This window comes from Osmerus eperlanus, chromosome 8 (genome assembly GCF_963692335.1).
Source record: "Osmerus eperlanus chromosome 8, fOsmEpe2.1, whole genome shotgun sequence".
NCBI lineage: Eukaryota > Metazoa > Chordata > Actinopteri > Osmeriformes > Osmeridae > Osmerus > Osmerus eperlanus.
The window spans coordinates 4,358,501-4,379,998 of NC_085025.1; the positions used below are offsets into that span (position 1 = coordinate 4,358,501).

General features: G+C 41.9%; 2 protein-coding genes across 2 annotated transcripts in view; both read right to left on the reverse strand.

The window, feature by feature from the left end:
* Window positions 1–21,498, reverse strand: part of LOC134025319 (solute carrier family 25 member 47-A-like) — a 312,104-nt gene that overhangs the window by 262,163 nt on the left and 28,443 nt on the right. The gene's annotated exons all lie outside the window — the stretch shown is intronic.
* dio3b (iodothyronine deiodinase 3b) lies at window positions 9,048–10,581 on the reverse strand. The gene has a single exon (XM_062467256.1). The coding sequence runs from the start codon at window positions 10,497–10,499 to the stop codon at window positions 9,645–9,647; it is 855 nt and encodes a 284-aa protein (XP_062323240.1). The 5' UTR covers window positions 10,500–10,581; the 3' UTR covers window positions 9,048–9,644.

The following is a 21,498-nucleotide window of genomic DNA, read 5'->3' on the forward strand; positions in this document are numbered from 1 at the left end:
ATTCAACAATATTAACTGCCAGTGGAGTTCGCAAGCAAAAATGGTTTGAATAGTTATTTTAGTTTTAACCAGACAAACTACACGTATTTATCTTAATCGTTCCCTATCGATGAGAGAAGATGGTATTTCAGCGGATACTTTCAGAGACCGCGTTTGCTGTGGCCACATCTCTTCTCTATTATCCTTTGCTGCCATCTTGAGGTTTCAAACATTTCTGTTCTTGATTCCGTAATTGGAAAAGGAAAGATGAGGACTATTTTGGTCCCCCCCCCCCCCCCCCCTCTTTTTAATTATGCAATTTATTACGAATCTAGTGATGGTAAAAGTTACCTAAATGTATTCCTCCGTTTGTTGCACTTAGCCTACTAAAAGAAATATATAGTCTGCAGTACAAGTTGAAGTGCAGAATGTTACATTATTTTAACGGCGTGATCTGTAAATAAGAGACCGTTTTAAGTGTTTTAGATATATGGAACTTCAGAAAAGAGGTGAAACGTCAGCCTGAAGGGAAGCACATTTTTATCAAGCCTGTAAAGGATCTAGTTGTTTTTACTCTGAAGGTTGTAATAGGATGTAAGATAGCAGGAATTGTGATGTGGGTTTAAATTGTTCATGTTGTGCCTCATGGCTGGATCTCAGGTCAGTATGTTCTCATGCCACTTGAACCAGACCTGACTGACACCCATCCTCGCCCAGAAAGCCTTCTGTGATCCACTGAAGGAGGGACACCGTCTATTCCTGACAGTGATGCCGGTAACGCGTTACTAATCTGACCACTTTTTTCAGTAACGAGTAATCTAACGCGTTACTATTTCCAAACCAATCAGATTAAAGTGACTTGTCCAAGTCACTATGCGTTACTATTTTGTCATTAATAGTAAAATATATATTTGATTTCTTCTTGCGTCTCTGGGAGTTAAGCCTATGCGACAATTAAGTCACGTTTTCAGCACGAGGGTCACGTCACGTGTATATACATAGACCCAAAGATATATATAAAGGGTAGATGTCTCGTCCGCGTTGCCGGACAACGGAGTCGAACGTCCGCACATGGCGGCCATCTTGCTATAGTCAACTCGCTCACCCATAACCCTCAATTTTCAACCGATTTTGAAACAGTTTGGTTTGTTATCAACGTCAGAGATGTCGTTATGCCACTGCATACTTATGAATAATTATGTTATATTGAGCAAGTTATGGTCATTTAAAAAGTACATGTAGCATCAACACAATGTTATGGGTGAGCGAGTTGACTGTAGCAAGATGGCCGACATGTGCGGACGTTCTAGACTCCGCCGTAAGACATCTAGTCTTTATCTATGCATAAACCTACCACACAGCGACACAAACAACAATGAAGCTAGCAGGAGAGAGAGACAGATGCGCATTTTCGAGTTGGAAATACAATCATTATTTTGAGTATTTGTCAGCTAAAGATGGAAATATCAAGGTTCGTTGTACACTCTGTGCTGGTGGCGACAAAGTGCTATCAAGCTACAAAAACATGACGTCAAATGTGAAGAAACATTTGGAGTTGCAGCACTGCACAGTCAAATTTATAGAGCCAGTTGTCAATAGGTGTGTTCGACTTCATACAGCACCGGCGGCGCCGACAGCCGCCTACAGCCGGCTGCCTTGAAGTTGAGAATGCCTGCTTCAAGTCAGCCGGGCTGCAGGCGACGCCGGCGCTGCATGAAGTCGAACCCACCTATTTTTATGTTGAGGCGGCGGGGGTGTTGTCGGCAGCTGCTGAATGTAACTAATAAAGTAACTTGTAATCTAACTTAGTTACTTTTAAAATCAAGTAACTTGTAAAGTAACTAAGTTACTTTTAAAATCAAATAATCTGTAACCTAACTAAATTACTTTTTCAAAGTAACTGTGGCAACACTGCTTCCTGATCTCTCTTTTTCTCATCACCTAACATCTTTCAGGATATTCACACTTTAGGCTAACTGTGAAGATGATAGTCATTTGAAGTGTGCAAATTTAGGGTTTTCTATCAAGTGAAAAGCTTTTATTTTATTTATTTTTAATGTCCCTGCAGATTTGGTGTCTTTCGGAAGTTATTTGCCATTGCTATTTTTAGATTGAGGTTTCTAGTCATGCAAACCCTATTTGAGCAACATTTGTTTGATTTACAGTCATCTGTAGTACAGTCATCAGTTTTTTAGTGTTGTAGTATAGTGAATTTTGTATAATGTGTGAAAACAAGTGAAGAAGCCTGCATTGTGACTGGGTTCATGATGTTTGACCCTTTGCTTAACCAACACCTTGCTTTCTATTTGTCCGTTCCCAGACTAATCTAAGACGTCATCACTAACACGTCAGAGGGTTGGTCGGTCAAAAGTAGTTTTTCTCTCTTCTTCTCTCCCTCCACCGCTCTCTTTTTTCCAGTGCACTCTCTCTCTGTACCTCTCTCCTTCCTTAACTTTCTATTTCCTGTTCCGAGAGAAGAGGTCAGTGGGTTTCTTGGATGTTTGTTATAGTCTCGCTGCGCAAACCCGGGTCTTTTTTCAAAAACATCTCGTCGCCGCGGGAGGCGTCGACTGCCGTCGCCATGGAAACAAGGCAACGAAACTTTCGAGCATCAAACCCCATTGTGATCGCATCCAATCGCGTTTTAGGCAACGTTCTCCATGCTGAGCTAGGCTTTTGTGAAATAGCTCGGAGTGGGTTTTTGCGAGTGTGTGAGTGCGTGTGTGAGTGCGTGTGTGAGTGCGTGTGTGAGTGCGTGTGTGAGTGCTTGTGTGCGTCTGTGCATGCCACCCCCGCCTCCCTGTGACTCAGCATCTGTATCTAGAAGCTTCTGAATGGGAACGAGGCCGAACCCGTAAGGAAAGACACAGCTGGAGACTGACTCATGCAACCCTAGGGGGGGGTCTGGGGTGGTAGGCAGCAGGTCTGCATGTTTGTCTTTCTGTCTGTCCCCTTCTCTGTCTCTTCCTATCTTCCTCTCGGTCCTCAGTCAGTCTTGCTGTCAGACAGTCAAGCCTATCTCTGTCTACCTCTGTCTCAGACCCTTCTTCCTGTATCTCTCTATCTCTGTTTACTGTTTCTTCCTGGTGCTCTCCTTGACTCTTGTCTCCTCATCTCCTTCTTTGTCTGTCTGTCTGCTTGTATTTGTCTATCTGCAAGTCAGTCTGCCTGTCTGTATTCAGGTCAGTCAGTCTTCCTGTTTGTATTCAGGTCAGTCAGTCTGCCTCTGTCTGTCTGTGTGCTGGGCAGATAGACAGATGCATAGATCAATAGACTCATCAGTCATTCAGTCTGCCCATCTCAGTCTTCTTTTCTGTCTGTCTGTATGTGTCTGTCTTTATCCCTCTTTCTCTTTCTCACTCCTTTCTTGAGTTCACGACAACCTCAGTAAATCATCCAAGCACACAGCGAAGCCATCAATCCCCAGTTGTCTTAGAGAGCAATGCATGCTCGCCCCAACCTCGTTCTTATCTCTTCCCTCGGTCATGGGACTCTCCAAAACAGCTTTAAGGTCATCACACTGGAGAACTGTGTAGCTCCACACCAAAGAATGAGACTTGGTTAGACTGTCTGACAAAGAGAGAGAGAGGGAGGGAGAGAAGCAGGCAGGAGGGTGGTCATGAAGGAAAGAATGTAAAGGAAAGAGAAAACAAGTGGCTTTAGGGAGTGAGACTCATCTCACCTTTGACCCCTCCCCCTGCACTCCAGCTTGAATAAATTACTAAATGAGAAGATGTAAGGAGCCATGCAAGGTGAAGTGAGGTGAACAAGGTTGAGCCTGTTATCTCAGCTGATCTGAAAAGGCAGCCTCTATCTCTCTGTCTCTCTATCTCTCTCTGTTTGTGTGTGTGTGTGTGAGGGGGATGAAGCTGTGGCAGTAATCCCATCAGAAGGAGTAGAAGAAGATTCAAGAAGATGTTTTTAATCTAGCACACATACAAGAGGGGACTGATTAATGGGTCAAACGGTTCATACTCATTTGGACATTTCTTTATAAATGTTTGTGAAATGATTCTGTTTCTTGATTTTCTGTTGCAAACACACTCTGGTACATGGACTCTGGTGTTCTTGTTCATAGGTATGTAGGTACCAGCTACATAACTCACCTCAAAATGTGTTAAATTCAAGACAAGGAACTTTTATTACTCAGCATTAGAAAACACACGCCAGGTGGTCATGTGATACAGAGTCTCCCAGTCACTCCAAACAATTGATTAGGTTATTATCCCTGAATGAGTTTGAGATCTTAAAAGTCTTAGGGTGTTGGATGTACAATATGCGTTATAAACTGTAAAAAGAGACCAGAAATAAGAAAGGTTGAATTGTAGATGATCTAAGCACAAAGGAAACTGGTGTTATCAGCAAATATCTAGTCATCAGCTGGATTGATCTCGTAGCAACAAGATCGCTATGGTAACTAGGATACAGACGCTCGGCCCGTGTGGCAGGTGATCAAGGATTGCTCGAGATCGTGAAAGAGACACAGCCTGTAGACAGTTCATCTGTTTTGGGCTCCTCCTCGCCAGTTTCATAACTGTGGTGAAACTGATCATTCTTTACATGTACACCGACCACATTAGAATCTATTTTGGTGGTATGCTCTGGGCCTGTTTGCATGGTACGGTCTATTCAAGCATGACCAGAGGTTTTAGATAAGATAGTGTGACGTTCTTCGACCTAAACACACTCCTAACCATGAAGACGAGCAGCAAAACACTTTGCACTTTGTGGTTGTGAATCTTCTCTTTTTTAAATCAGGGAAAATGTTCTTTATCACTTGTTTTTGTAACAGTCAGACAAACCACCACTCTTCCTTTCTCCACCTCCACTCCCCGTCTCCCTTCTCTGTCTGTCTTTTATTTCTCACTGTCTCTTTCTGTCTCTCTTTCTCTCTCTGGGCCTATATCTTTGGCTCTCTCCCTTTAGCCCTGTCAGCCAAGGATCCCTGGGACCAGGAATGCTTGATAAAATGAAATATTATCATATAAGGTCATCAGATTAGAATGAAAATGTCATCCCATCGGAACACAGCTCCTCAATCAGTTCTTCTCCCTCAGTCTGCCATTTGTGACTGAGTCGGTGACTGTGTGTGTGTCCGTGTGTGTGTGTGTCCGTGTGTGTGTGTCCGTGTGTGTGTCCGTGTGTGTGTCCATGTGTGTGTGTCCGTGTGTGTGTCCCCGTGTGTCCATGTGTGTGTGTCCGTGTGTCTGTGTGTGTGTCTGTGTGTGTGTGTCCATGTGTGTGTGTGTCCGTGTGTGTGTCCATGTGTGTGTGTTTGTTTGTCCGTGTGTGTATTTGTGTGTCCGTGCGCGTCCAACTAATTCTTATATACAACAGATATTTATTAGAGTGGAATGTTTCATTTCATTTCCAACATTTTCCGAGAGGGGCCATTTCTGTGTGAACATCATCTAAGATTCTATTAGTGCCACATGGCCCACTGGTAGCCCAACTCCTCTGATAATGTCAGAATAACCTTTAATTGGCCAGGTATGCAGTATGTGAGCAGTTAAATAGAACTCTATGAGAAAGATGCATGGAAACCTTCTGTCACGGCTACAGTCACAATTATCTGATCACCTTTCATCTCTGATGTGGTTAACCCACTCTATACATCACCCTGGCTGCTTCTGGTGGCAGAGAGAGGAAAGGAGATGAGATAGGAAAGGAGATGAGAGAGGAGGAAAGACAAGAGAAGAAACAGACAGACAAAACAGAAAGACCGAAATGTCATGTTTTTGGCAGTTTGGAAATTCATCCCAACAACGTGATGTATGTTATTAGATCAATCCCCCCCGCTGGCTAAGGGCCACGTGTCGCACTTAAAGAGCAGACGCCGATCGAAACTAGAACATAATGTAATAGGACTGATTTGTTTGAGGGTGATTGGGCAGTGTATTACCGAGGCCTGGTCTGCTTGGCGCTACAAAGGAGAAGTGTCCCCAACATCATCCGTCTAATCTCTTCAAAGCTTATTACAGCAGAATCCCCCACTGCGAGTCCTCATCCTGCAGCTCTCCGCCTCCTCGCTCTCAGTGGCGCTCTGCTGCTTGTCCCTCCGACCAGGACGCTAGCGCTGGGTTGTGCTCGCCAGAACTTCCACAGCTGAAAGTCATAGAATCGCTGTTTGTCGTCTTCGATGTGTTGACAGAAAGACGTGCAATATGAACCTACAAGCTACTGTGTGGGAAGGGGTAGCTGTAGCTACACCGAATCATGTTGTTTTCATCTTTATGTCACGACAGGACTTATACAAGCTATGGCAATTATTTTGTCACTTCATTAAGCGTTATTTTAAGGGCAACCTTGTGACGTTGTTCACTTCACCGAGCAATGATACGTTTGCAGAGATCAAAAGCCCTTGTCCTTCGTCAGTTGTAAGAGCTTGAGTGTCGAGGTCAGGAGGAAACACAGAAATCGACTCATACAGAGACATGTCATACTGGATTTGTAAATGGCTGCTTGGGATGATATTAATGAAAAGTAATAGATGATATCTTTGTAAATTATTCTGAAATATTTCATTGAAATTGTAACATGTTTCTAGTGAACTAATCTATGATGTCGAATAGTTTCATTAAAGTTAAATTAACATCCATGTAATTTCTTAGCAAGACTTTTACAACGTTGTTGTAACATATAGTTACACTTCATTATGGTTTAGCGGTAGAGGTCATGATGCAAGCGAAACTTGGTATGGGGAAGGTTTTCACATTATTTATAGTTTGGTACACAATCATCTGCCTTTTTTGTAAAAACATATACCACTAAGTCTTAATTCAATTTAATCATATAGCAATCCCTACAGTATGTATCTACAATGTTATTATTATAGGTATTGCTATTTTAATTTGTTTAGATTCAATTTTTTAATGATTGCCCCACTGTTCCATACTAATTATATGGAGAGTATGACATAGCTCTTCACCACAACAACCTGGGGCCTAGCTTCTGCCAGCTACTAAGAAATAATTATGAATGATAATAAAAAGTGCCATCTGAAATTCATGAATACAAATTTTACAATACTGTGACCCCATTTATCACTGCATGATTATGATTTTATGACGTCCTGAACCAAACTTGTTATTGTTATTGTCTGCTGATACATGAAAACTACTGGGTCAGGTCATTAAAAAATACACACAAAAACATTCCACCAAAGTTAATTAAGCTGAGGTTGAATAGGGCGTTGAGGAGTCTGGTCAAGTGTCAGTACTATAAGAGACCCAGGTTAAGGAACACTGGATTCCAACGCAAAAGAATCTGTACGAACAACAAAGGTATTCCAATGCCAAAGATGGTGATAGTGCTTTGTGTTTAAACAAGCAGGCGACTTCTTTGTTTCTTGAGTAGTATTGTTTACAGTAACTTTAACATCCATAAATAAATTTTTGTTATTTATGTTGGAAGAATAGTCAGATGTGGAAATAGTTTGTGAAACACTCACTATGTTTAGGGCAGCTGTCCTAGGCTCTGGCCTTGGGTGAGGCACCATGTCCCTGTCTTGACTCTACTCTCCCACAGCATCTGCTGGAGGTCCCACCTTCTGCTCCCCACTGGAAGGGGCGGGGGGCACACACACACACACACACACACACACACACTGTCACGACTGCTCTCTAATCCTTGAGGGTCAGTTGTACAGGACTGACAATGCTATATTCTGAAAATGAATCATAAATATAACTCCTTTAAACATTTGTACCCCTCCCTCATGCTCCGCCCACACACACCCCTACCCTGAATCTTCCCATGTACACATGCAAATACATGCACGCACACACGTACACACATACACACATACATATGTCGGAGAAATTAAGAATGTAACGTTTTATACTGAAAATACTAGTGCTAGCATTCCTTGTCAGCAGAGAACCCCCTCCTCACATGACCTATAGATAGCACTAGGCTTACGTAAACAAACCGACCTAGGCTGACCATTATCTTACTAGAGGTGCCATAAAAGTGTTTTACCTTATCAATATGAAGTAAACAATCTGGTCAAGCTTAGGGTCAGAGAACTCTGTAACTGGACTTGTGAACCAGACAACTTTGTATTGCGATCAGATTTGTCTTCTTGCCGGCAAACATTAAACTATTGTACTTTCTTTGAATCCGACGACTCTGTGCATTACATACATACATACATACATACATACATACATACATACATACATACATACATACATACATACATACATACGTACATACATACATACATACGTGCACATGCACACACACATGCCCACAAACCAACACAGAGGCTCGCACTCATAACACACGCACACACACACGTACACCCAGGCATGCATGATTTATAAACTCACACAGACACACACACTCTTGTATGCTTAGTACTGTAATGGGGAGTGTATAGCTCAGTGGTTAGAGCATTTGACAGCAGATCAAGAGATTGCAGGTTCAAATCTCCCTTTGTATGTTCCTTTGGATTAGAATATTTCAAAACAGAAATGAATAGGCTCTGTATTTATACTACCAAACTGTACTAAAGGCCAAGATTCAGTCAGGCCTTTCTGAGTCAGCAACAAATAAAACTTTAGCTCATATATTTTAGAAACATTTCTTAATTGACTAAAGGACTTTAAAGGACATGCAGCCAATAACATAGTATAAAGCCACACTGCGAAGATCCTGTATAAATTTGATAAATTGAGAAAGTTCTTGTTCAGACTACGATGACACAAAAGTATCTAAATATGAGAGGAAAACTGAGCCCAGTGATAAGGTACAGATGTATAGGCTGCTATTATATAGCCTAATTGCTATGTAAGATCAACCGATAAATTAAATCTAGACTATTTAGGCCACATTCCACACCACATTCGAATTCGAAAGATTGTGTCGTTGTCATAATAGACTATGTCAAAATTGTCTCCATCGCTTTTTAGAAAATAAATTAAAGTAAATTGCTTTATAATTTAAAGATTACCTATGGAACGGCCGATTCATCTGTCGCCACTGTATGTTTGAAATATTCTATGTCAAGATCTCAAAAGGAGTAAAGAAGCGGGTGTTTCAGGCATGAGAATCATAGATCAATATGTGTTCTAACATTTATTAAAAATATCTGTTCAATAAAATATATTTACAATTGACAAGTTTGGCAGTTTTTCATTAGGGATAAACTCCAGCTGACCGCCAAATACTCCGGTGTTGATAACATCAGTATCGGTTTTCTGGCTGAACCTTTTAAAAGCCGAACTTCACAAGAACACAGGAGTAAAAGGTTTTAGCTTTAGTCACTGTTTCCCATGCTCACTCTCTCAATCTCAAAGACTCGCTCACTCACACACCCACCCACACACACACACACACACGGTATAAAAAATAAAATGCTCATAATCATAGAATGGTTTATGAATAGTGAATATTTGAACAGGTTTATATCAGTTTGACAGCTCCAGACAAAAACGAACGACTAAGCGCGGGCAAGACACGCACAACAGAACAGCTATAGGCCTACCTAGAACTTCACATTTTTAAACATGATATTTGCTGAATATTTCTGCTGATGGACACTGGAGCAAAACAACGTAGGCTGTGTGCAGTGATAACAGTTTACAGCAGCATCTTAATATTTCGTCACTGTAGACACTTAGCGCGCACTGGGATGGATGTTGGCAGTTGGAAATGATAAATTAGACGTGGAGCACCACTGTTCTGGAATTCTGGAGACCATTCCTGTATTGCTCGAGCCAGTTTCTGAGCTCAGAAATCCGGTATCCCTCTGGGCCCCGGTCCCCTTGGTACACGACTCTCTCCTCTCTCAGCACATAGAGTCTCTCGAAATAAGCTCCATATGCAGCGTTGGACGAGTTGTCCATAGTATCCACCACCACGCTGCACCCGAGCACTTCCGAGTGCATCAGCTGAGCCGCTTTCAGTCTGTCCTCCAAACACCGGTGTTTGAGGATCTGATAGGGTGCGTCTGAGCTCACCCAGCCGTCCGCCGGATGCGCCTCCTCAATGTAAACCAGAAGGGAGTCGGCAATGTCCGCGTACTGGTCGACGACCCGCTGAAACGCGGCAAGGCGCGTCATGAACGGTGGTCAAGAACAACTCCCGAAGTTTAAGATGAGCGGTCTCCTCCCTTTCATGTAGTCTAGGATTCGAACCTTTTTTTGCTCTTGAAGCTGTACCACTTCAGTGTTGGGCGCAAAAAGTCCAAGGTGCGCCGTTTTGAAAAAGTCTAATTTCTGGCCGTACCACACGGCTCTGAGAGACTCCAGGGTGAACATTTTGTTCGAGTCGGATACGCACACCGGCGGGTCGTCAGGTCCGCCAGTCTGCTCTCCCATTTTTTGCAACACCTTTCTCCTGATGCACAAAAAATCTAGGAGCCACAGCATGAGCGCTGCCAGAAGGAAGCGTGGCAGTAGCATCAGGCAAAGGGCTGAATGCTTTAAAGCCCTCAGCATTTGGACACCTGCAGTCTCCTGCATCTTGGTGCCTGCAGAGGGGATGCAGCCGGGCAAGCAAAAAGGCAATCGCATTAGTCACCTTTCCTCATCGGATGAAATTCTCTGACGTTCTGAGTTTGCCTTTTTATAGGAACAGCTAGGATTTGAATAAAAAACAACACGCCTCCGCCCTCCGGAGCCCGCACCGCCCCCTCACATGGTGGGGATTACCTCCCGTCAACTCTGCGCTTCAGAGAAAGAGAGAGAGAGAGAGAGGGGGGAAGAGAGAGGAAGACAGAGAGAGAAACTTGTCACGTCTGAAACAGACACTTATCCCAATCAGTTTCTAGGAAATGATGCAATTGAAAAAGATAACTAGGTTTACCAAAGAATTCACGTTTTTTTTATGGGAAATTCTAGAGGCCTGAATCCTTGAGAATTGTTTACGGTTCCACATGTGAAGAGGCTGTTACCCTGCTTAAACAGATACAAATTAGACTACGACGACATCAATAGTCTAATATATTTGGAATTTGCACTCAAAGGCTATTTACATTTAGTGAGGCTATTCAGTATAGGCCTATTTTGTTATTCATGTATAAAACGTGTAGTTTTTAACAATTTATCAAAATTATTTCCAATAATGACATTATTATAACTACATTATTCCAGGTCGATTACATTAGGTACTAGTTCCGTTTGTCATGCAATTTGCTAATTATCATCTTAGTATTATAATATGTGAGATATTATTCCAACTGTAAGTAAACATTATCCCCTGTCCCTTTTTTGCTTACACATTTGTGATCACTAGTCGGCGCTCGCGCATACGAGTCACAGAGGAATGGGCTATAACCAAACGGGTTATCTTAGGTCACTTACCCTTCCCGATATTCTTCACACACATTTCCTCTCCGTTTCAATTTTATATGTAAGAACGTAGATGTTTTGGAGAGTAAAAAGATTGGAACAGTTATAATCATGTACAAACTTCCGATTTTGATGGTGTTGCAAGGTAAGGAAAGGTATAGCGTAAGGATTATACAGTTATGTCAAGGATTGTAGTGTAGCGTAGTGTAGTGTACCATTATGACGGCTGGTGAATAAACTCTTTAAATTTGGGCCGATCATTATTAATACTTCAAAAGAGATCAAATTAAACAAAATATCCTTAATGAATACATGTAAGGGTTGGACTGATCTATGTAGGCCTAAATGACAGCCTAGTTTCAAATGGAAGCATAACAGGTCAGAGTTATGTTATTGGGTTATAATAGAAGCATGGGAAAAGCTCTACATTGTTTTTTTTGCAGTTGTCCTGAAAATGCGTAACGAAGCACTGAGAGCGCAAAGCGCCGTTTTTAATGCTTTATTTCAGATTTTTGGAACGATCTGGATAAAGCACATTTTGATTTAAATAAAATAAATTGCAGCGAACAATAGGCTGCGATGAGTTGACGTTAGGTTAAGGACTAATATATATGTTTTTGCTTCAACACATTAAATGGCTGCACATTGCTGAAATTTGTGCATACGTAGGCCATATATAGGTTATCACTATTTGCGGTGCATTTCTTGTTTATTTTTTAATACACCCTCTAAGTGCCACACTACACATGCACGAGTTGCATGTGTAGCCGGTGTGTATCGGTGAAACTCACTCCTCAGGTATGTAATAGGCCACCCGCATCAACGAATAGCTAGCTTTTCGTTGGCGTAGTTGGTAGTGGTGGCGCTTGGGAAGCCAGAGGTGGTAAGTTCGAACCCAGTGCGGGACGATTTGCCCGATACCTCTGACGGAGCTTGCAAGACCACGTCTGTTACACAGGCCGATGAATGGTTGAAAATGGTGAACAGGCCTCTGGTCCACCAGTCACCAGTTTAATGGTCGAGATTTCTCCACGAAGGTCTTTCAACCATGAATTTATTGAGGTTTTATGGTTCTAAATTGGGACAAGGTTGTGCTGGTGGTAGCTTTGTCTCTTGATCTCACTGCAAACATGTGGCATAAATTAATGCGTTGTACTGTTGTTCACAGAGCCAGGTTTTACAATTAAGTTTATGCTGTATCTACCCTTTACACGTGGGTCAAACAACCTAGGTTGTAGGGTACCATCTCGACATTATCTGCTGTCCCATACTGGACTGTTGGACTACCTTTTTGTTTGTTAGAGGAAGATAGACAAATGATTTCGCAAATGCTTTGCCCGAAACCAGATGTCCACTACCATGTCTAACAGCCGCGAACACCTAAGCACCTTGTTCTATACACATCGCAATTAAGTGACTTACCTTGTAAATGCTTTTTGAAATTTACACAAAAATGCTAAAATCATTGTGATTTCTACCGCTACGTCTTTTGTATTGCGCACGCTTATACATCGCCATTTTCTTTCTTCTTTTTATGGCAAAGCCTCGAATAGAAATGTCTAAGATCGGGCTAGAACTTGATAACATACGTACTTCAATGATATATGAACATATCAACAGAACCCTTTTAAATATGCTATTAACGTTTTCCTGGTCAATTATATAGGCCTATACACACACACACACACACACACAGACACGCACACAGACGCACACTCACAGTATATGCCGCTTTCTGTGTCTTTAACAGTTTATGGAGGTGCCAGACTGACAAGTGAAGTGAGATGTATTCTAATGTCAGCTGGCATCAATGAGGGGGACCCTCAATCAGTTCACTAAACTCAACGTGATAACCACAGTGTACACTCTGGCAGGAGTAGATGTTTTTTTGTTGTTGACAATAGTATTATCTAATTTGTAGTTTCGGACTGTTTTATATGTCCATGACCAACATTAACAGACACATGCACAGTTCTTACAACACTGTCCCTAACCATGTAATTGCACTAGACAGTGTAATGTAAAGTGTTACCTTCAAATGTACTTCCATTTCCGTGGGGTTTGCTCGACATATTACACTATTATAACGGCCATGACCATGCAACAACATCATCTTCTGAGGACTCAGTGTCTTGTGTCTCACCACCTGATAAACTCAGCTGGTACTGAGCAGTAGTCTGAAACGTGTCGGGACGAGGTGTCCTTCAGCCTGGCTGAGTATAGCATAGCCTGAAGCCTACGGCAGATCCCAGGCAAAACAGCCTTTGAAGGGGAGAGAGCCGACTAACCCTAACCCAGTAAATCTCTGCAAGCTGGCTTTCGCACCAGTCACAGTCTCACCACTACTTCTCCACATTCTGGATCATGCGTCTGAGATGTAGGGCTTATTGGAATTATATTGGTAGCCCGACTCTTGATTGAGTTTTTTTGCCTGGTTGTTTTTGTTTCTGAAATAAATGACTGGCTCCCAACCCAGTTACTTTCATGAGACTCAGTTCAGTGCTTGGCATTGCAGCGCGGGTCATGCAAGGACATCCGAGAATAAGAATAAACAGCCCAGTCAGAGCCTGCGGGGAGGCAAGCAGAGTGGGGGAGATCCAGCAGAAACGACTGTACACCAGCCAGCCAGAGAGCAACACAACACAATACACACACGTACACACACACATACACATACACACACTCACTCATACACACACTCATATACATGCATTCATACACACACACTGTCATGACTGCTCTCTAAACTTGAGGGTCAGTTGTACAGAAAAGAGAAAGCTATATTCTGTAAATGAATCCTAAATATAACTCTCTTTGAACATTTGTTGAACCCCCCCACACCGGCCCCCTCCCCCCCCCTGAATATTCCTTTAGCCAGAGTCAACATGCTACTGTGTCTCTTAGATTTCACATGCCGTTGAGTAGGCTTGCGGTTCCTAAGCAACCATCAAGTCCCACTCGGGCTAATCGTGCTATCAAGGTTGTGGTCTAGCCGTGATGGAAGCCTCAGCAGAAGGCTGACACGCCACCCTCCCTTGCACGTCTTTTGTCCTCAGTCTGATACGAATAAAAACACCTTTTTAATGTCTAAGGTTCCCCAAGTTCGTCCTGTTTCTATGAATTAAGGGATATTGTCACTTGTTGTATAGGGGTCTCTTTACATTTAGTCATTTAGCAGACGCTCTTATCCAGAGCGACTTACAGTAAGTACAGGTACATTCCCCCGAGGCAAGTAGGGTGAAGTGCCTTGCCCAAGGACACAACGTCATTTTGCTGGCCGGGAATCGAACTGGCAACCTTCAGATTACTAGCCCGATTCCCTAACCGCTTAGCCACCTGACTCCCACCTGACTTTACATGAAAAACTTGTATGCATTGACATGATGTATGATGTTGAAGATATATTTCATTGCATTTAAAACTTTGCCTAAATCCCCCAGTGTCTGCTATGGATAATAGTGTCTGCTAAATTACTACTTAGTAATAATTGTTCAGTCAGAGTATTCATCTCACATAATTGTTGTGTCCACCCTACATTCAGGTGATGATGGATACTAGTAAAACTCAAATTAACTGCTGATGAGTAGCTACAGGTTATTTTACAACAATTATGTTCAATCATTAATGATCTGATTCAATTCACTACAAGAATTCATGTCGGTTTGCTCTTGGGATATGAAAATGATTGGATAGATAACACCCAGAGACAAGACTGAGATCAGTTTGTTGGATTTTATTATAAAAAAGTTCCTCTGAAAGGGATTTCTAGGAATTGTCCGTTAATCTTACACAGTGATCTCAATTAGGAAGCTGGCACTGACTAGTGTGGCATGGTAAGACATGACTGTGTTAGTATAACCAGATAATAGCGACACTCACTACTAAAAATATACTTTTCTGTGGAATTAAAGTGATACAGAGTCCAAAATAGCCCCTTATGTTTGAATGTATTCTCTTACCTCTTGGACCATCCCATATTTGGAGAAATGTGGATGTAGTAAGAATAACACTGTAATCCTAGTCTGCACACTGTGAACGCATAGTTGAGACCATTGTTTAACTCATTAATACACAAACAAGTGTTTGAAACCTCCTGATTTAGCTTCACATTAAACATGTTCTTGTATTAGCACATATTATATCTTCTCAGCTAAGAACAGTACTTACTTGTGTTAAAGTTCAGCCGTTCAAGTAATCTTTCACGTGAGACAAGTTGTGGGTCTAGGGTAACTCAAGCTTCAGTTGCCTTTTGCCAGATTCACTTATTGAAGGACTGAATCAGGGGTCCCTGGGTCACTGTCTCATGGGAGTCTCAGACTTAACATCCTCTTATCATCTTCTGAAATGGACGGGGGGAGTTCCTTCTCCCCTGAATTGAACCCAGGGACTCTTTTCTCACCGTCAGACACACAGCTTCTCAGTGAGTGATGTCATTCAGCTGGTGAGGAAGATGACCTCATGGAGTTTCTGGAATCATCTATAAAAACGATTCTGCGTTTCTATGAATGTTGTTGTTGAACTTGTGCTTGTCGCGTTTCTTCATTCACAAGTCTTATTTGAGGAATGTGCTTGGTTCTATGTGATGTTTGTTTCACAGGTTTGTCTGAGTAGAGAAGAAGACCAGATTGCTTGATCCTTTGTCTTTTGAAGGCGTCATTTTTGTTTCATCTAAGACAACTGAGAGAAAGCAGGTAATTACTTTATCTGAATTTGTTTTCTTTCCGGCTTCTATAGCCCAGAATATCAACATAGGGGTTACTTAACCCTCCTGTTTTTGTTCCTTTCTTGTTCACTACTTTTGTGTTCCCGGTCAAAAGTGACCGCCCCATTATAGCTGACTATAACTCCATAATAATACATATATTATCAACTAATGTTGTGTTACATCTTTTTAGCAACTTAAGTTCTTGTGAACATTACAAGTTTTACATTTCTGTTTGCCATTTATGGCCTGTAGGCCTCATTGACACAAGCGTATGCAACTCGTTTTTGAGTGGGCTGTTTAAATACCCTATGCGGACAAAGTCATGGAACCTTATGGCAATCAGAATAAATTAACTACATTTTTTCAGAATGTGTGTTGTTGTTGGTTGTTGTTGTCACGAGATGTTTATTTTCATTGCTCAGCCGGATTACAGCATGGAAGCCGGGTCAAGGGGTTACTTCTAGTCATGTGACACTCCTACTAGAAGTGCCTGATGCCCTGCTGTCGGTGCTAATGTGGAACTGTTTATCAGTTCCAGGTGGACACCTTATGTGAACCTTGAGCTGCATGAGTATGTTTACATTTATTCATTTAGCAGACTCTTTTATCCAAAGAGACTTACGTTTACATTACATTTAGTCATTTAGCAGACGCTCTTATCCAGATGTTATCTGCAGACTTACAAGAAAGAGCTTTACAAAAGTGCATAGGCCAATGATCATGAACAACAAGATAACCCCCAAAACATTGGGTAGCCAAAACATGAAGCATACATTGTGAAAAGCAAATACGTTTCCAGAACAAAAAATCAAGCAAACATGTAACAGTTTTGCGTCCTCATATTTATCCTGAACGGACAGTGTCCTGTACAAGGTAGTCACCTCTGTTAAACAGTAACATCAGCTGTTTAAAGTCTTTAACCTTTCAGATTTGGTTGTTGTATCATCAGGTTACCCTCACTCACACACAGATCTTTAACATGTCGATGGGACTGATGGATTGTACTGGAATGTTAAACAGAAAAACGCAACAAAATCAAGTCAGTGCAGGCCAAGACAAGAGCTTATAAACTACTGCCGTCAGCTAATAACCACCTCATAGAATATTTATTATAATAACGCAATCATTTTGTAAACCTTTTACCAAACGCAAGAAGTTCTGGTAGGATTTGAACCTATGACCTCTTGGTTTACAGTCAAGTGCTTTAACTACTGAGCAATACCCAACCTCTCAATGTGTTCTTTCCAAATGCCTGCTTCTCCTATCTGTAGGTCAGCGCAAGCCTGCTAGCCACTCCCACGACTCCCTGCCAGCTCTGACACTGAGGATGACACCTGTCAATCATTGACAGGAAGTCAATTACGTAAGTGATGCATTGAGCGGAAGATCGAAAGGTTAGATCAGGTTGTTCACCCCAAAATGCCTTTACTCCCCGCCCTAGTTGGGGCTGCCAAGGTCTGGATTGTGCGTGCATGTGTCTCCTGCCCTCAGGTTCCTGTGTCAGTAATCCAGATTAGGACAGAAACTGGAACTTCTTAAAGCAGGTTAAGAACAGGCAATTGCATGTCAATTGCGTCCTTGAGCTCCGGAAAGGCGCTATAAAAATTTAACATATTATTATTATCATTATTAGTAATAATTGAAAGTAACCCCATCCTGCCTCTTTTTTAAAGAATGAACACATGATCACAACACTGCCTGACCCTCGTAACATGTGAGCCATGGAATGTGTGTGCGTTTGTGCTGCATAGCAAATTTGCACAGGCTATCATGATACGGTGCCAGTGCTTGACATGTGAATTCAAGGAATTTTTTAAAAGAACAATTCGTTTGAACAGTATGGATTTGCACCCTGAGAACCTGGTTTCACCACAGAGAATCAGTGTAAGATTAAACCTTTGGCCATACCAGATTCCTACAGAAAGAGGCTATTAGCCAGAAAGAACATACAAACATTGGGTAACTGTTCTAGTCAGAGAACATCATGTTACGAAGATAGGTTAATACGCATGGATTGACATTGAGAACAGAGGGCTCTACAGAAAGGACAGCCAGTGCTGAAACTGAGTAGATGCCATCTCTCTCCGATATGGGGTAGACCTCGTAGATGGTTTCATAACTAGGGGGTATCCAATAAGGACACCAAAGTGACTAATGGGTATAGCGCAGTTGCAGAACATTTAACTGCAGATCAAGAGGTTGCATGTTTAAATTCCCCCCATTGAACGCAAACATGTAAACTAAGTCAATACATTATTAAATTAACCAAAGACTTTAATAATACACAAAAAAGCACTAGGTTTGACAAAAGTTTGTGTTTAGCGTTAAAGGTTAGGTTTCACCCCAGAAAGCCACTATCTGACCTTACAGTGTCTTCACTCGATTTTGTCTTATGTAACATGCACAGGTGACACAAAACATCTGCATAATCATCTCAATAACTCTACATACAGCACATGAATAGTTTCATGCATCGCAATAACATTCCCTATTCCTACACTCTGATGAGAATGCCAGGCTGGAGCGTTCAGTGTACACTACTGCACAATCCCCAGGACAAGTTAACAGATGTTTTGAATGTACTGTAAATGACATGGGATGAAAAAGGTTTGTAAGGTGAGAGTCCGCCACGTTATCGTCACTCAGACCTTGTTCTTAGGTCACAAGATAGCCCCAGGACATTTCGACCTCGATAGATATGAAGTGTGACTTCAACTAAATGATTTAACCTTTGAGATGTACACTGGTTAAATATGAAAGGTCTGCCATGGGCACCAAGGGCAAGCGGTTGTTTGTCACATGGATTCTTAGTTCACATAGGGCTCAGGAGGACACCACCATTGTTGACAGAGAACCTTTGTATTTTTTTGGAACACATCTGGTCGCGACCTTCAGAAGTGCCCTAGGCCTCTGTAGTCAACTTCTGTACACAAAAAAACAGCCACATGGCTCCTTCCAGTGTGGTCAGAATTTTTTAAGAATTTTGCTTGTAGATGTTGGGTTGTCAGGGAAGTTTCCTACTTGATGAACACTTGTGTGAGGGTCAATTAGCTTTTCTTTGGTACTCTCTACAGTCATGTTTGTGAAGAGATGCTTCAAATGATTGATATTATAATAGTTTGAGGTTGTAATTTTTTTTTTACATTTGATCTCAGAGTAATATTTATGTTCTTTATCTCAGAACAAGGTTGTATAGTTAGGAATACATTTATATGAAATATATCTTCATTGATGTGTTGTTCAGAAAAAACCTATACGTAACTGTATAAAGGTCAGAGATTTTTCCTGTTTACATACGATTTTTCAACAGAATGACGGTAAACTGAATTAAATGTTTGCCTTCACTTGCCTATGTGCGTCCAAATAATTCCTCATTTGATCTGCCAAAAAGTTCAATGAATGACCCTCTGATTGCAGTTCTGATTCCGATTCATAGAAGGCTGTTGTCACAGGTCAGTGGGTGACATTTTTGGTTGGCTTATAATAAGATAATGATGTCCTGATTGTCGTGTCGTTCTCTACCGTAATGCTGAGGGCCCCCAGCTCTCTATAAACATAGCCTAGTGACATCGCTGACCTACTCACAGCGTGTTCCCAACCCAGTGAAGAAGAGTGGTACGATGGGACAGACTTGCCACACAGACACACTCCATTCACAAACAGTAGCTTTGTCTAGGAGTGGTTGACCCCTTCCACAACCCTCCACTAAGAGCTCACACGGTGGGGCGCTCTCTTTGGCATGTCAGGAATGACGCTGTGCTTCAAATGCTTGAAATCCCACCGTGCTCCATTTATTCAGCGGTGACCCATGCCAGCAAGAAGCAAGTGCCCATTGTGGAGCGACTTCAAGGGGCTCCGGCGACCAGTTCTGTCTGCCTCTGAATGGCAGCTCCTCCATCAACGTGAGAGGGAACACTGGAGCGTAATCACTCCTGGGACGAGCGCATCTGAACACAAATAGCAACGCTGATTGACTCTGACTGTGAACTTGTTTGGAGGTGGGGGTGGGGGGGTGGACGCATCAGGCCCATTCTAGGGGGGGTTGGTGGGTTTTTGTGTCCCGGTGACCTGATCCAACCCCAGCTGCACTGCTTGTCTTGTTTGTTCCAAGGTTGCTTTCCTACAAAGCAGTTTTTTAATATAAACAATGCCAGCAACAAGTAAGCCTTCTTAACATGTTCAGTGGTGGAACAGCTACCCTGGCCTCATTAAACAAAATGCGGCGCTCATAAATAGCAGAGATGAAGATTTAGATCTCCACCACTTTCTCACTTGCCCCAAAAAAGACAGTGAGCTGCACGTGTTCTAGACCCATGTGTTTCAACTCAAATGGTAAAGAGGCATTTCTGTTAATCACAGCACATCACATCACAGCACATCACATCACAGCACATCACAGCACAGCACAGCACATCACAGCACATCACATCACAGCACAGCACATCACAGCACATCACAGCACAGCACATCACATCACATCACAGCACATCACAGCACATCACAGCACAGCACAGCACATCATAGCACATCACAGCACATCACAGCACAGCACATCACACCAATGCTCATCTCTGGTTTACTACTGAGAAACCGTATTCCAACATCTTAAGTTTTATTTGCATTTGACAGGCTGCAAAACATTGAGGTATTTGTGTGAAAAGCCAACAGGGTGATACGCAAACTCATAAAACACATGAAATCCACATGAAACCCACAACGCAACACAATCAATATACAGGAAGGAGGAGGAGACAGATGGATCTAAGCACCAGACCACCCAGTGATAAACAGCTTGGTTGCTGTGATCACTTCCAACAACAGATGTATGGTTGGAAAGATGTCAAACAAGAGATTGTTCCATATACTGTGTACTGTATATACTAGTACTGCTGTAGGGGGTTCAATATTGGCCAAACAACCAAACCTATTTCCCTTATGGTTTAAAGGAAAATGAACTGAACAGTGTATTAGCATGAACCAAATAATGCCAATACAAATAGAACTAGAGAGGGTACAATTTCTGGGGAAATTGTAAGGTGTGCTTGCTTGCGTCGGTTGCACAGGGGTCCGTTTTTGAATGACATTTTTACAACTGATATTTCTGTATATTTTATATAAAAATGCATACTTATTATTTATAAAGATTACATAGATTTAAAAGCATTTTTTTTCTGCTGCTCATTTACAACTGAAAATACGAGTGAAGTGTAGAATGAAATAGATCTCTTCTCATTTCCCCTGCAAGAGGCAGCCTCATCGTTGAATCAAAACGAATACATTTGGCAGACCGGTGTAAAAATTGACCTAATCTCTATGAATTAAACGTCTTTTTAAGTTTTCCCTTATCGTGATATTTTCAGGCATTTAGCCTACTCATTGCTTTCATTCATTAATAAAGAACCCCCTTTGAAGATTATTCTACGACGTTACCCGGCAGTAGAAGATGGAATCGCGATTCAAACAGTACCATCTGCTAACTGAAAATATGCCCCCCAAAACGTAAATAAGCTTGACATT